The sequence below is a fragment of the Syngnathus floridae genome, chromosome 17, assembly GCF_059516105.1.
Source record: "Syngnathus floridae isolate MCC-2025c chromosome 17, RoL_Sflo_1.0, whole genome shotgun sequence".
Lineage (NCBI taxonomy): Eukaryota > Metazoa > Chordata > Actinopteri > Syngnathiformes > Syngnathidae > Syngnathus > Syngnathus floridae.
Genome location: NC_142429.1, coordinates 9,508,113 through 9,522,299, shown reverse-complemented (window position 1 = coordinate 9,522,299; position 14,187 = coordinate 9,508,113). Strand labels below are relative to the sequence as shown.

The 14,187-nt window shown below is 40.9% G+C and overlaps 3 protein-coding genes across 5 annotated transcripts; 1 reads left to right on the top strand and 2 right to left on the bottom strand.

The window, feature by feature from the left end:
- Positions 1-611: 611 nt before the first annotated feature.
- polr2f (RNA polymerase II, I and III subunit F) lies at positions 612-2,268 on the bottom strand. Its single transcript, XM_088357592.1, has 5 exons — positions 2,131-2,268; positions 1,892-1,961; positions 1,643-1,773; positions 1,316-1,387; positions 612-1,052 (listed from the first exon to the last, which is right to left on the bottom strand). Exons 1-5 carry the CDS (start codon positions 2,148-2,150, stop codon positions 962-964), a joined length of 384 nt encoding a protein of 127 aa, XP_088213718.1. The 5' UTR covers positions 2,151-2,268; the 3' UTR covers positions 612-961.
- A 343-nt stretch (positions 2,269-2,611) lies between these two features.
- Positions 2,612-10,452, bottom strand: LOC148384331 (MICAL-like protein 1). The gene is made up of 15 exons (XM_088358022.1): positions 6,701-10,452; positions 6,378-6,426; positions 6,095-6,236; positions 5,862-5,908; positions 5,644-5,786; positions 5,088-5,575; positions 4,804-4,957; positions 4,333-4,726; positions 4,108-4,230; positions 3,899-4,025; positions 3,727-3,817; positions 3,553-3,626; positions 3,363-3,477; positions 3,249-3,292; positions 2,612-3,146 (listed from the first exon to the last, which is right to left on the bottom strand). The coding sequence occupies exons 1-15, from the start codon at positions 6,868-6,870 to the stop codon at positions 3,025-3,027; spliced, it is 2,283 nt and encodes a 760-aa protein (XP_088214148.1). The 5' UTR covers positions 6,871-10,452; the 3' UTR covers positions 2,612-3,024.
- On the top strand, positions 7,772-13,854 carry gga1 (golgi-associated, gamma adaptin ear containing, ARF binding protein 1). Of its 3 annotated transcripts, XM_088358024.1 has the most exons (18): positions 7,955-8,128; positions 8,562-8,695; positions 8,918-9,002; positions 9,115-9,190; positions 9,683-9,781; positions 9,872-9,995; positions 10,085-10,185; positions 10,254-10,334; positions 10,426-10,563; positions 10,640-10,721; positions 11,263-11,376; positions 11,442-11,591; positions 11,660-11,733; positions 11,802-11,989; positions 12,151-12,368; positions 12,446-12,615; positions 12,683-12,793; positions 12,871-13,854. In XM_088358024.1, the coding sequence occupies exons 2-18, from the start codon at positions 8,605-8,607 to the stop codon at positions 12,979-12,981; spliced, it is 2,013 nt and encodes a 670-aa protein (XP_088214150.1). In that variant the 5' UTR covers positions 7,955-8,128; positions 8,562-8,604; the 3' UTR covers positions 12,982-13,854. The 3 variants fall into 3 exon arrangements, with proteins under 3 accessions (XP_088214149.1, XP_088214150.1, XP_088214151.1); XM_088358023.1 differs by lacking the exons at positions 7,955-8,128; positions 8,562-8,695 and adding an exon at positions 7,772-7,925; XM_088358025.1 differs by lacking the exon at positions 8,562-8,695.
- Positions 13,855-14,187: the final 333 nt, after the last annotated feature.

Here is a 14,187-nt window from a genome sequence, read left to right as displayed (position 1 = left end):
TCTCTTATCAAAAGACTTACATATGAAATCATCACAAGCAGCATTGTGGAAATCATTGCAAATAAGATCAGAGCAAAAGTTCCCCATTGGTGTCGTTTGATGGCTAATTTTCTTTAGAATTCTACTGACACGCAAATAGTGACAGTGGATGTTTCAACAGGGGTGTGCAGACTTTTCATCCAAAACAAAGCAACATACACTGACCTAGTTACTGCTGACAACCTATTTTCCCCCCGAGACTGCTTTGTGCGTGTGTAATCACGGGGAAAAAAAAGTTTAGAGGCGAGAAGATTCAGTAGTTTACAACCCTCATTTCCCAAAAATTGCCATTTAAATAATCCACAACATGAAATGGGACCATGGATTGTGAAAATATTCCATTCGGAAATTTCAGATGACGAATTAAGTTGTGGAGGTCTTGTAAAAGTTGTCCGTAACTCCTCATGACCATGTCAACAGCTCAAGGCGTATTTGGGCAGCACAACATGGAATTGTACAAAACACTACCGATCGAAAAAGCATCGTTTTGTTCGAATGTCAACATCTTTCTTGATGTGTGGTGGAATTCATTTGATTGACGTGAAGAAGAACACTTGTTTCTTACAAAGCTGTTTGAAAGTCTCAGTGTTGTTAGTACAGTACAACAAGTACAAGTACTTGACAACAGGTTTATTCAAAACATAAAACTGCAATTATATCATATTTGCGCAAAATAACATTTAAAAAATAGAGGCTTTATTCTCTAAAAGAAACTGTACGGTGCTTTCCCCAATTTGAAAAACATCCACAAAATGTGATTTTAACAGACGATAGATACAATGGATTCAATTCAACGTAAGTGGCGAGAGAGGATGCTTCGTTGATAAATCTCCACAGAGTCGCTCGAGAGTTAGAATGAATAAAGACAACAGCACCTCTAGTGGGCATCTGCTGGTAGAAGGAAGGCTGGCTTGCAAATGACTTAATCATTAATGATGAGCTCATCGCAGCCCCAGTCTTCATAACTCCCATCTGGAAGGTATCGGCGGATGATGAGGGGGATCTTTCCGCACCTAGTGAAGGACACGAGGTGGTTGTGAATGTCATCAACTTGGGGCACATTTAATCCATTGTGCAATCACAGATTATTAGTTATAAACTGCCAACTACTATCATGCAGGTTATCTGTCAGTGTTTTACTATTATGGTAGACTTATGTTAAAATATAAATTTTACATATATTTATTTATTATTACCAAGATATTTATATAGCGCACTGCTGCTTTTTTTTAAGCTACAAAGGGTGCAAAGGAACACAAATACAAGCAATACTTACTTGAGCTCTTTCATGGCAATTTGTAAGGGGTCCGTTTCTCCTTCCAGTTCCACCATGACGGGTGCGCACATCCTGTTAAGAGCGCTATTAAGTTCCCGCGAGTATCCGGAGAACATGCAAACTCCACATAAGATGCCTTGAGGCAAGATTTCAACTCAGAGCGGACATGCTAACCCCTTTTGAATAGATACATCGATGAAAACAGGTTCACCTTTTGAATGGTAGTGCATGTAGTACTTGATATGTAGTATTGACATTTAAAAGCATTTTATAACATTTTATAAAATTGCAATTGTGTATTGTGCGCATTCAAGCCAAAACACTTACGCTATCTCGAGAGCCCTTGTTCCCAAAACTCTGGCTCGCTCATATTTTGTCATGTATGATGTTGTTATCCTCTTCTGGTTGGCCTGCTGGCCATCGCCGGTTGGTAGGATTTGTACATTCTCTTGATCTTCCTGTCAAAAAGAGACAAGAAAAGAAAGTTTCAGATTTATGGCTCAAAATGTTATCTTGGCAGCACGTCAAAAAGAAGATGGACACGTTAAGTCATGTTATGATAAAGCCTGAACTCACATCTTCTGGGTTTTCCAAGTCATCTAATTCTTCATCCTCTTCAGCATCATCAAAATCTCCATCATCGAAACTGTAAAATTGTGAATAGTTATTAATCTTAACAGGGGGAAAAAAGACTTAACTATTGCAGTCACACATGTTTTGTGGTTAGGTTACAAGGCAGCTGGACGACTAGCATACATTTCCTTCAAATATATCCCATAAGTGAAGCACTGAATGCAACTTTTTAAGTTACTTACTTATCTTCGTTGTCCGACATATCCTGCTGAGGAGTCTAAATACACTAAATGAATTATTTCAATGATTTTATCCACCTGCTATGTTTGTTGACTAGCTCATGCACGAGTATGATAGACGATTCACTTCCGGTTCTTGTGTGTATCACAAAATAGATCCGGACTAACAGAATATAAGATTTTGGTTCCATTTGTTTAGTTTGTTTCATTCGACAACCAGAGCATCAATGTTATCATCAACACTGCCAGTATTCTTATAAGATCCGAAAAATATAGTTTTAAACAGTAAAATGTGCATTTAAGTTGTTATATTACAGCACAGTATAATTCTGTGGTTTGTAAACAGCGACGTCTAGCGGATCTTTTGCGTCACGTCAATAACCAAGTGTTTTGTTTTTTTTTGCAAATTAATATCGTAGATGAAACTTGAGAATTTTAACGTACATATTAAATCATTTTCTTACATAAAAACATATTTAAGAAATTCTGAACATCGTGGAACATTTATTGTCAGAAGTGGATTCAATCTAAACATTGACACAAAGTATACAGAAACCCACTTTTCAGAATATAAACTCCTCTCTAATTTCAACACTAAAAATATTTTTTTTGTCTTTTGTTAACCATATACTATTATCCAAATTTTTTTTAAATATTCAAATATATTGAGGTGCAAGCCTCCATCTATATCTGTAGTAAAACATGCGTACTGTGACTGCATTTCCAAAAAATAAATACATATACAGTATATACATATCGTTAGCTAATGGCATAATTTCTTACATCAAGGGTAAATGACAAAGTACAGTACAATGGAGCGTCAATATGTACAAGCATAACTCAATTTGGTGTCTGAAGTTGTCCTCAGTTTTATTCTTCTACAGTCTGGAACGAATTTCAACTGTTTTTGTCCACAGAGTTTTTGCTGCGCTCGCTTTTCCGGTTCATCTTAAAAACCTTTGAGGGCTTGAATTTTCCTTTTGACTTCTTCATCTCTTTCAAATCTTCTTTCTGGAGCTCTGACGAGACCCAAGAAAAAAAAAAATTCACACAAGTCATCATTTCCAACACACTATGCAACCATTTGAATAAATCGAGATCATTTCAAAGTATATCCTCACCTTGGTTCTTGTTTTCTTCCAAAAGTACATCTTCTTCTCGCTCCCTAATTGGAAAATGAAGCTGCGTGACTACGACATAAAAGTCAATTCTGGAATAATTTATTCTCAATGCACCTCTTCCTATCTTGATCTAAAATGCTGACGATCTGGTTCCTCTGCTCGATGATGCCGAGCAGCTCGGCCATCAGGCTTTGCTCTTGACTTCGATCTTCTTGACTCCACACGCTCTCTGAACATCCAGTATAAAAGAACCATAGTGTGTAACATCAAAATTTAATCTCAACAAAAGGTTGCACAAACTCACCCGGTTTATTGAGGAGACGTCTAAGCTCATACTCAACATCTGCTTGCCTTTCTTCCAAACTTTGCTGTTTAGTCCTGCCACACAATCAGTTCAATGTGATTATCTGGATTTATTTCTTTTAAATACACACAGCAGTGCAAACACTTGCATTCCTACAATACTTGAGCTACTTACAAATAAACCAGCTCAGTATCTCGTCGCATCACAATTTGCCTTTCATGGGTAAGAGCGAGCCAGTCGGTCACCAGAAGTTCTTCCTCTTCATCTAAAATTAAAAAGAAATATAGTAAGTGTTTTGTTCATGTTTTATGTCTACTTTTGGTTGAAAATAAAATGCTTGATGAACCATTCTGGCACTCTCGGATATTTCTCTCCAATTCTACGCCTCTTTCCTCCAATGCCTCCAGCTGTTTTGTCACTTGGCTTTTTTCCACCTGCAGATCTTCTGCAGAAGCGTACTGGTCTGCCTGCACCTGCCAAACGACAAATAACAGCCAGCATTCCTTTAAAAAAAAGAAACATGTAATCCAAATTAGTTATAAATCAGCATCATACCTTCCTTTTAACAAGCGGGAAGCCGTGTCCAGGGGCAGCGGCTCGTCCAGATGTGAGGGCCTGGCATGTTTTGGATTTGGGTATTTCTGCTTTTGCATCATAATGGTCCTTCTCTTTGAAAACCTACATTAAAAAAAAAAAAAAATGTACATCCACTTACAACTATTGTATACAAATGACTTAAATATTAACCCACATCTTTAAAAAATATATATATTTCCATACCTTATTTGATTTATTGTCCTCCGTCACCCCAAAAGGCAATTTAGTAGATTTAACAGCTGGCACAGAAAGACTTCTTGTCAAAACAGGACTATGATTTTTTTTTTGTGGGACACTAGCGCTCGTTAAATCTAAGCAATCAAGTTGAGTGGTGTGTCCACCATGAGTGTCTTTGGGCTGTGACTCTGTTTTGACGGCATCTTCCTCATCCAGGTCCTCACCGAAAGGATTGGGAGGAGGGACTCTTGGTCTATACCAGTACACCTTTCCGTTTGGACCACGTTTGGAATGCGTGGGGGGCCCCGGGGACTGAACAGGAGGTAGTTGTGTCCAAGGTCCGGGATGGATGATACCCAACCATGGATGGTTGGTTTTCACCGGATTTTTCGGACTCATCCTAAGTACGATTAATAAAGTGATGATGAGTGTTTGAGATTTATTTAAGTACAAAGAAAGAAATGTCAGCTGACTTACACTTGTGATGAAAGAGAAGACGGACTTTGAGTGATCTGTTGAGGTGCCACCTGTTTACTCTCTTCAGTTACTTGTGCATAAGGCGTGGACGACTTTGGCGTCGCTTCCATTTTTTTCTTCCGCTCATCACTATTGGTTGTCTCCTCAACGTTTTCTAGGAATTGCATCATTATTAAAGCAAGAATTCAACAAACATTACATTTGCTGAGTTTGTTTCAGGTGTTTTATTTTTTTGTTGCATTAATTTCATGAAGTGGAAATAAAAACATAATAAATATCTTTACCTGAGGTGCTGCTCGCTGTTTGGGAAAGTTGAGTCCCGGCTGCAAGGGGAGAAACCGACTCCTCTTTGGAAGCCAGCTGTTTACTTTCTCCAGTCACTTGCAGTGACGAGAATTCCGAGGGCTCGTCAGGTTTTGTCTCTTCCGTTCTTGCCAAAAGCGACGGCGAACCATCGTTGCCATCGCTTGCCTCGTCGACGTATTCCGCAGCAGGTTGAGGAGACGTTTCTCTTGACATGCTACTCCGCGTTTCCGATGACTCATATTGTACTGTTTGCTCGATCTGCGGTGGTTTATAAAGCAGTCTGTCATGTGACCTTGTCGCCTCAGAATACTGAGGAAGGTTGATGAGCGTCAATCCGCCAGGAGACAGGCACTCTTCCTGTACCTCAAAGTTGTTATCTGTTATGTGATCAGAGCAGATGAAACAACCAGTCTTCTTTTCTGGAACGTAAAAGCCTGCTGCAAGTGTGCCATGGCATACTTTGCATCTGAAAGAAATAAAAGTTGGTCATGTGACACATTTTCAGAAATGTTAGCGATATTTGAGTAGGAGTACCTGAAACAACTGCGATGCCAGATCTCGCCTCGGATTACTTGTCTCTGAATAAGATGAACGGGTTTCATACAAAAGCGACATGCATCGTGTAGATTTTTGTTAGAATAACCATCTTCTTTGCTGGAGGGCGAAGAACCCAAATGCTGGTGGAAAAAAGAAATTGGAAATACAAAATGGACTCTTTCACTCATATGTTGGAAGATTTACTCTTTTATCACCTTGTTTGATGAAGTGATGTGTGATGACTTCAAACTGGAAGGACCAGCTGCAAAGTCAAGATAGAAAATGGAAATGATGAATAAAGATCACAGGAGGAAAAACTCGTTTAGCGCAACCTGACGGAATGAGTGAAGATGAAATTGCAAATGAAGGTCACAATTGTTGATTTGAAATCTGATGACGACTTCAAATCAAAATACAAAATGTCAAAAAGAAATGCTTCTAGACTTACCGGGCGATATCCCGCTGAAGTAGTGGTAAAATTGGGAAAGGTAAGTGATGACGCTCAAATAGTCAGGCACCTCGGTGGCAAGCAAATCTTTGGGGACCAGGAAAGCGGGGATGCCGAGTTTTGTCTCTGCAACCTCAAAGGCCTGAAAACAGTGCATGGAAAGACACCAAATCAAATTACATGTTTTTGCATAATAATGTGCAACTGGTTGTAAATCACTGCTGTGCAAGATTCCACGTTTGATCAAAGGGACACATGTTTCTATTGTGTGCAAATGACTCACCAGTTGGTTGTTTTCGTAAATATTCACTCTGGAGAGGAAGCTGAAATCTCTGGATGGAGATGAATGAAACAAGACAATAACATTATTTAGAGGAGGAAATTTCAGTTCCTGTTAAAATGACATAACAAATGAGCTGACTTTATTTGAACTACAACAAACCTGAGTAATCCACTTTACTTTAAGAGGAAGATGGCTACGAGTGAGATTAAGTTGTTCGGAAGAGATTAGGCCCACTGTAGATTAAACAGCATGCTACAACAAATGTTTTTTTTTTTTGTGCACACCATGCAGCCAACTTCAGTCAAATAAAGAAAACTACTCACATGAGATCCGGGCGGTGTTTGTGGATGATTGCACAAAACGCAAGTCCATCTCGGAACGAGGTGGATAAATTGGTGATTTCCACTTGTGGGTAGGTGGTGCAGGTTTGAACACACCATTTGAGCAAGGATTTCCTCGGTGCCATCGTGTCATGGGTGGCACTGGACTTCATCACGAGGGTTGGGTCAGCGTGACATACATCAACACAGCAACGTGGAGGCAAAAGGCGAGCGAGTTCGAAGGCTACATTTAGCACGCCGTGTCAAATGTCAATATTGCATCATTAAAAACAAGGTTAGGTGAAGTCACGTTAATACTCATTTTCTGCATAGGAAGAAAAAAAATCGCACGGAAGTTGACAAAAGTCGATCTTTTGCGACTTAGTTGGTGAAGATTCAGTCATAGAAGTCACTTCGCATCCCAAACCGAAATAAATCGTTGAATTGTGGCGCAATCGCAGGTCGATTTGATCGTAGAGGTCCTCAAACGTTATTTTAAAAAAATCCCCTCGCTGCATGTCCATCCATCTTGCTGCGCGCGACACAAGGTAATCAATAGCTGCCACTAGAGGGAGACAAAACGCTGTCGTGAGATTTTCCTAAATCTACTTTGCACAACTTTTTTGGGTTTGTTTTCTTTTCTTTTAAGTGTTTATATCGAACATGTATAGCTCCTCCTCTTCCCTGCTCATCTCCAGACTACTTAAAATATTTTTGTATATTTTTAACTGATTCATGCTTGGACGTAGTTGAAGATATGTACAGTTCAAATTTAATGTAATATTTCGGAATCAGTACAGGTTGTTGTGATGAAAGACTAAATAAATATCTTTGAATTAATGGAAAAATTCAATAAGCTTGACACACTTGCAGCCATAAGAAATCTGACAGAAAATAATGTAATTAAATAAGGTTTTTATAATCACAACTGTGTCAAATTTCTGGTACAGTGACGTCATTTTGACAGCGCATGTTCAACATGGAGTTATGGCCACTCCAATTATTATTATCCTAACTATTAAATTAAACTCGCGTAAACCCCCAAAACATCATAATCTGTCAAAAATAAAAACTAATGCTTTATTGTTGTTTCATGTTAGCTCCGCCTATCCGCGTCTTTACGCATTGTACGTGCCTTTACGTAGCTCGTCACAAGGCAGACCAGACGACTTAAAGCTTGCTGTGATGGCTGCTCCTCCCGATTCGGAGAGTTTGGAGTCTCGCATCAGTGAGTTTTTGTTCTTAAACTGGCGCGCTTTATTGTCAGATGGTTACCGAACATACATAATAGAAGATCTGCGTGCTAAGTGTGAGGTGTCAATGTTGTTTAAGTGGCTAGCGAAGGCGGAAGGCGGTTCCGTGCCACACAGGAAGCTAACCTAGCTCGACAGCTACCTGTACCTGGCAGCTGTCAACACAGCACAAACTAACGTACTGTCAGCTTCAAGGATTGATTTTTGTTTTTTAGTAGTGAACGTCAGGGACTCTCGTTTTCAGTATCGCGTCCTACTTTGACTATTATTGCTGTTTACCCGGAAGAAAGTTCTGGATTTGACCGAAATATCGTCGAGACCACACCGTTCCAAGCTAGCTAACATTGACGTCCTATGTATCTTGAGGTTTGCTTTTAGAAGCAAATCCCGAAATCAATGCTTTGCAATCTTTGTTTATCTACGCCGATATTTTGCATTAGGAAAAGAAATCTCACGACACACCACTAAACAAAATCGGCACGTAAAAATCGCACAGGTTATTTATACACTTCTTGCTATGTAGTGGAAGAACATTTGATTGTGCGAGCGTTGATTGAGCCAGGTTTTTGGACTTTTGAATTAACGCAGATATTGTATAATCGATCATCTAGAGGAGCCTCGTAAGTAAGTGCATGTAGCAAGTAAGGACCCAAGATGTGTCCTGTAGGAGATGACTGCGAGCTGCTTCATAAAGCACCCCTAAACGACTCTGGAACAGTTGGCGAGCAAAGATACATTATTTACAGTAAATAACTTTAATACCAATTAAATGTCATTGATTTTTTTTTTTTTTTAGCAGCGCACCAGTTGATCTCATCACAAATGATCTGATTGTCCACATCTTGCAAACCATTCCTAACTATCTCATGATAACTTAGTGCACGGCGTTGCAACTATTTTACTGAGTTGGCATCTTTTGCTCTGCAACTTTTCATCCACATCTTGTTTCCTGACTGTTATATTTCAGACAGAGCAACAAATCCACTGAATAGGGAAACTGACTGGAGCAGCATCAATGCCTTCTGTGAACAGCTCAATAATGATTTGGAGGGGTAAGAGCCAGATATATGCAAATTGGATCATTTTTACCAATTCTACTTTTGTAGTTAGTCTGAAAAGATCCATTAAAAACCCTGAATGAGTGAAATCTGTGTTGTGTTGCAGGCCTCAGCTGGCTACCAGGTTGTTGGCCCACAAGATCCAATCTCCACAGGAGTGGGAGGCCATGCAGGCTCTTGTGGTAAACAAACCGTTTAGGTCACAATTGGCTTAAATGGTATTGATGCTTTTTGTTTACATTGGCCTCTTTTGGAACTCTCTGCAATACGTGGAGAGCACAAGAGGGTGACAAAAGTGTTTTGGGTGTTACACTTTTATCACGGCATCCTAGTCTTTCCCATATAGTGGATCCGGTTTATCTAGTTGCCCATTTCTGATGTGGCAACTTGATATGCTTGTTTTTCCAACTGACTACACTGCATTGTAGCCCAAATCAGGTTTTTTTTGCAATGCATGTAAATGAGAGCACTGATTAAATTAGCGTTTTATCAGTGAATATGCACCACTGGGGGATTAGATAAGTCTGACGGGCTTTTATTTACGATTTCATTCCATCTCTCGAGGTGCTTGCCTTAAAAGAGCATGAACTGTGTGAATGATGGACATCTCTGTTAGCGCTTATTCAAATGCAATACATCAAACTTCATTTATCATCTGCCTTCTTCTTCACCAGGTTCTGGAGTCGTGTATGAAAAACTGTGGGAAACGCTTTCACAGTGAAGTTGGCAAGTTCCGCTTTCTCAATGAGCTCATCAAAGTGGTTTCGCCAAAGGTAAGGATATTTTCATGTGCCTATTCCTGCACAGGTTTTTTTTTCCCTTGCAGTCCATGTGACATGAAATATGTTATTGTCCTCGCACAGTACCTAGGTTCACGCTCACCGGAGCCAGTGAAGAAGAAGGTCTTGGAGTTGATCTACAGCTGGACGTTAGGCTTGCCCGATGAGTCCAAAATCATAGACGCCTATCAGATGCTAAAGAAACAAGGTTGGAGGTCGCATGGAAAGCCATTTGCCATTAACTCGTATGATCTTTGTCCTACCTAGATTCAATGATTTTTTTTTCTTCATTTGAAGGTATTATCAAACAAGATCCACAACTGCCTCCCGATAAACTACCCAATCATCCACCACCCCGACCAAAAAATGCTATTTTTGAAGATGAAGAAAAGTCTAAAGTAAGAAATATAGACATCAAGACTTCTCACCCACTTGCTTCCTTTTAACGGTCCTCGTACTTTGACAGATGTTGTCTCGCCTGCTGAACAGCTCGCATCCTGAAGACTTGAAGGCCGCCAATAAGCTCATCAAGGAAATGGTCCAAGAGGTAACCCCAAGACCAAAGCAGCAATGGAAATCCATTCTGTCTTCAACCTGTGCACACAAAGATACATTCAGTCATTTTGAACTTATCGTAGGATCAGAGACGAACAGAGAAGGTGACCAAGCGGGTGGGTGCCATCCAGGAGGTCAAGGAGAGCATCACTTTGCTGACTCAGCTTCTGCAGGACTACGATGCCAACACTACAAATCAGAGTAACGCTGAGCTCATACAGGTGAGGGCAAAAGAGCGTCACTTATCATTTTGAATGTGAAAGAACAATTTTGATCACGTTTGTATTATTGTCACAGGACCTTTACCAGCGCTGTGAAAAAATGCGACCCACACTATTCAGATTGGCGAGCGATACGGAGGATAACGATGAAGCTTTAGGTGAGCACTACCGTTATCAAAACCAGTAAACCACATTTTGGTTTGTGTAACCCGTCTCAAAATGTTGTCATCTTGCGTGACCTTTTCCAAGGTTCCACATGTTGCGTCTTGAGCTATTACAAACAGTAGACTCAATTGTTTCGCCCGCCTTGGACATTTTTTCTTCCACTAGAATCCTAAAATAAACTGATTGCACTTTAACTTAAAAAAAACAAACATCTTAAGTAGATCAGTAATTTATTAATAGGACTTGAATCTCATCAGATGGTTATTGATTGACATTGTCTGCATGTCCAAAGGCACGGCGTTGCTTTGCCACCATTGTCTGGTAAGATTTGCGTAAATGCGCTTTCAGATCCGAGCCTAGAAAGCAGTACTAGCAATTAGCAGTAATTGATCTAAAGCGTCGCTGCGTGCCGATTGCAACGTCCTCTAGTCCAAAGCCTATTGTGGACCTAACAAGCTAAGCCGCAAAGCCGTTTGTCAATCTTTTGTGCTCCAGTGATGACATTAAAGGGCATCTTTTCTGGGCTCTCCGCAGCGGAGATCTTGCAGGCCAACGACAGCCTGACCCATGTCATCAATTTGTACAAGCAGCAGGTGAAAGGGGAGATTGTGAACAGCAACAATGCATTAAACGCACAAAAGGAGACAGGTTGGTGAAGCAGTGCTACGTGATTGGCCATGAACACGTTCAGATTTTTTTTTTCTACCTCATAGTGGGGACAGCACTGCTGGATCTGTCTGGCTTGGACACATCGCCCCAGTCGCCTCCATCCTTCCCAGAACTCCCGACTCCAACCGACAGCCTCAATGCAACCTCGCAAGAAACTGGCATCTCCCTACTTGATGATGAACTCATGTCGCTTGGTAACCCTATTTTTTTTGAATCTGCATATAAAGTAGTCAGTTTGTCAAGTTGGGATTGTCCCACACAGGTTTAAGTGAAGGAACACACACCTCGAACCCTCCCTCCCAGCCCGAGGACTCCACAGCTTGGGACTCCTTCCAGGTACGTGGCACAAAAGAACTTTAAATATGTTGATCTTCTCTTGTATTGATGTCATTTTCTCCTTCAAGTCATCTGACAGTATCGATGCAGACACCCCAGCAGCACCTAGTCTTCTCCTGAGTCCGGAACCTTCCTCCCACTCGCACCCGGTCTCTCCCGCCTCTGCTCCCAAAGGCTCGGTCCTGGATGAACTGGATTTATTAGGAAAGACGCTGCTGCAGCAATCTCTTCCTCCCGAAGGCCTACAGTTCAAATGGTAAAAGAAATAAATTTGGGGTAAATAAATAATTGTCTTTTTTTGCCAGATCTTTTGATACTCTGCTGCAATACTCAGCTTTGAGGTTTTCTTCATTAAAAAGAATAATTCCGTATTTACGCCAGTGAATGTGATGGTCACCAGTGTGTCTCTGCGTGTAGGGACAAACAGCAGGTCAAACCAACTCTGAGAGATCTACAGAGCAAGTCGGGGTCTACTATTCCCCCCAACCGCATCCCGCTCTTCAGCTCAGACCGCCCCGCGTTGCCCCTCCCCTCAGAGGCCACCACGTTTGACATGTCCCCCACATGCCCAGAGACTGCATCTGCTGAGCTTTCCCTGGCTGATGTCTTTGTGCCTCTAGAATCCATTAAACCTAGTAAGTAGACTTGCTTTTTTTTTTTTTTAAACAACAATTCAATTGCTGATATAATCATGGATGGATTCGCCTACCAGGTAGTCTGCTGCCTGTGACTGTCTTCGACGGACACAGCCTCCGAGTCCTTTGCCACTTTGCCCGTGATTCTCCACCGTCTCGCCCCGACGTGCAGGTGGCCATCATCTCCATGCTGTCCTCCGCTCCCGTGCCTGTCACCAACATAAACATAAACATCTCTGCTCAGAAGGTCAGAGAGGAATTTTTTTTGCTCCTTTTCCGCATTATTGTGATGTCACATTGTTCTACTTCTGCAGTCAATGGGAGTAAAGTTGCAGCCAGCATCTGGAAGCGATTTGCCACCATTCAATCCCATCCTTCCTACTGCTGCTGTCACACAGATCATGCTCCTGGCCAACCCAAACAAGGTACACCCAAGTTTGAACTCTTGCAAAATCACTCCAAGTCCTGTGTTTAACATCTTCTTCCCGTTTGGGCGCTTTAGGAGAAAGTTCAACTGCAGTACACATTGAGCTTCACCTTGGGCGACCAGGTGCACAACGAGAGTGGCAGTCTTGAAAACTGGCCTGCTTCAGACACTTGGGGGAACCTATAGCGGCCGGCAAAGTCCAACCTGACAGACTCTTGCCCACCAAACTCAGCTACACTCCGTACCTATTCTAAATTTTTGTTTCCCCCCCCTTTCACTTCTGCTCATGCTCTCTGTGTGTGCTTTGCTTTAACTAACTTGTTAATCCCGCCTCTTTTTTTTTTCCTTCTTCTCTCGCTTCCCCCAAATCTTTTAAAGACTGCTACAAATGAAGAACCGACATTCACTACTGCATGTGCATATGTGCTTCAGGTCGTTTGGCCTCGAGCACAACGTTTGACTTTGTAGATTTGGTCCTCACTTGTGCATGCTCTGCTGTCATGACAGACAGAAAGGACATAAGCGTTACCTCCTCTTAGTTTGTCAAACCAAAAACTGCTGAATCATCATTTATGTCTCTCATCAATGGAGACTTTTCCTTGTTTGTGTCATGACAAAAAAAAGTACTGTGACATTGTGTATTTTCTGCCATATGTGCCTCTTTCTCAGTTCTGTTTAACTTTTAGCACATTTGTTCTGTAATACATGATTTATTTCAACAAGTTGCAGTGTATCATTATATTTTAATATACTTTTTTTTTTTAAAATAGGATCTTTGTTCAATTGTGACCATGGCTCTTCCTATATCACCAATACATGAGTAAAGTAAAATTGAAAATGCATGAAATGGATTGCTAAACAAATTGCAACCTAGAGCTTGGTGTCCATCTTGTTCATTTGAGCTCTGCAGTCTTGAGTCCTTCCTCACATTCTGCTCCCTCCTTCTTAGTGCGACTGCTTTGTAAATACCAATGTACATTTGACCTGTGCAAAAGCATAAACAGTGCTAAGATATGAAGGAGTAATAAAGGTTTTGGTGGAGGTGGGGATTAATTTAAACACTGGTGCAGTAAGTTTGTTCATAGTCGTCTTGTTTGCAGGCTTGTCATGCTTACAATAGTTCAATTGTGTTGTTCATGTCTCCTACATTTTATCATAGCATTTTAGTTATCAATTTTGTGGTCTCATTTAAGAACAAAAATTTACTTTTAAATGTATGCAAATAGGGTCTCCAAGTGTGCGTCATGATTGGGACTCCCTCTGGTGTATACTAATTAGCCGCCAGAGGGCAGTATACAACCAACATGACAGACGACTTTGTCAACTGTTATTTTTTGAAGACAAATTACGACTATGGATTCTTTGCAATGGCTAGTCTGTGGCGTTTGGTAT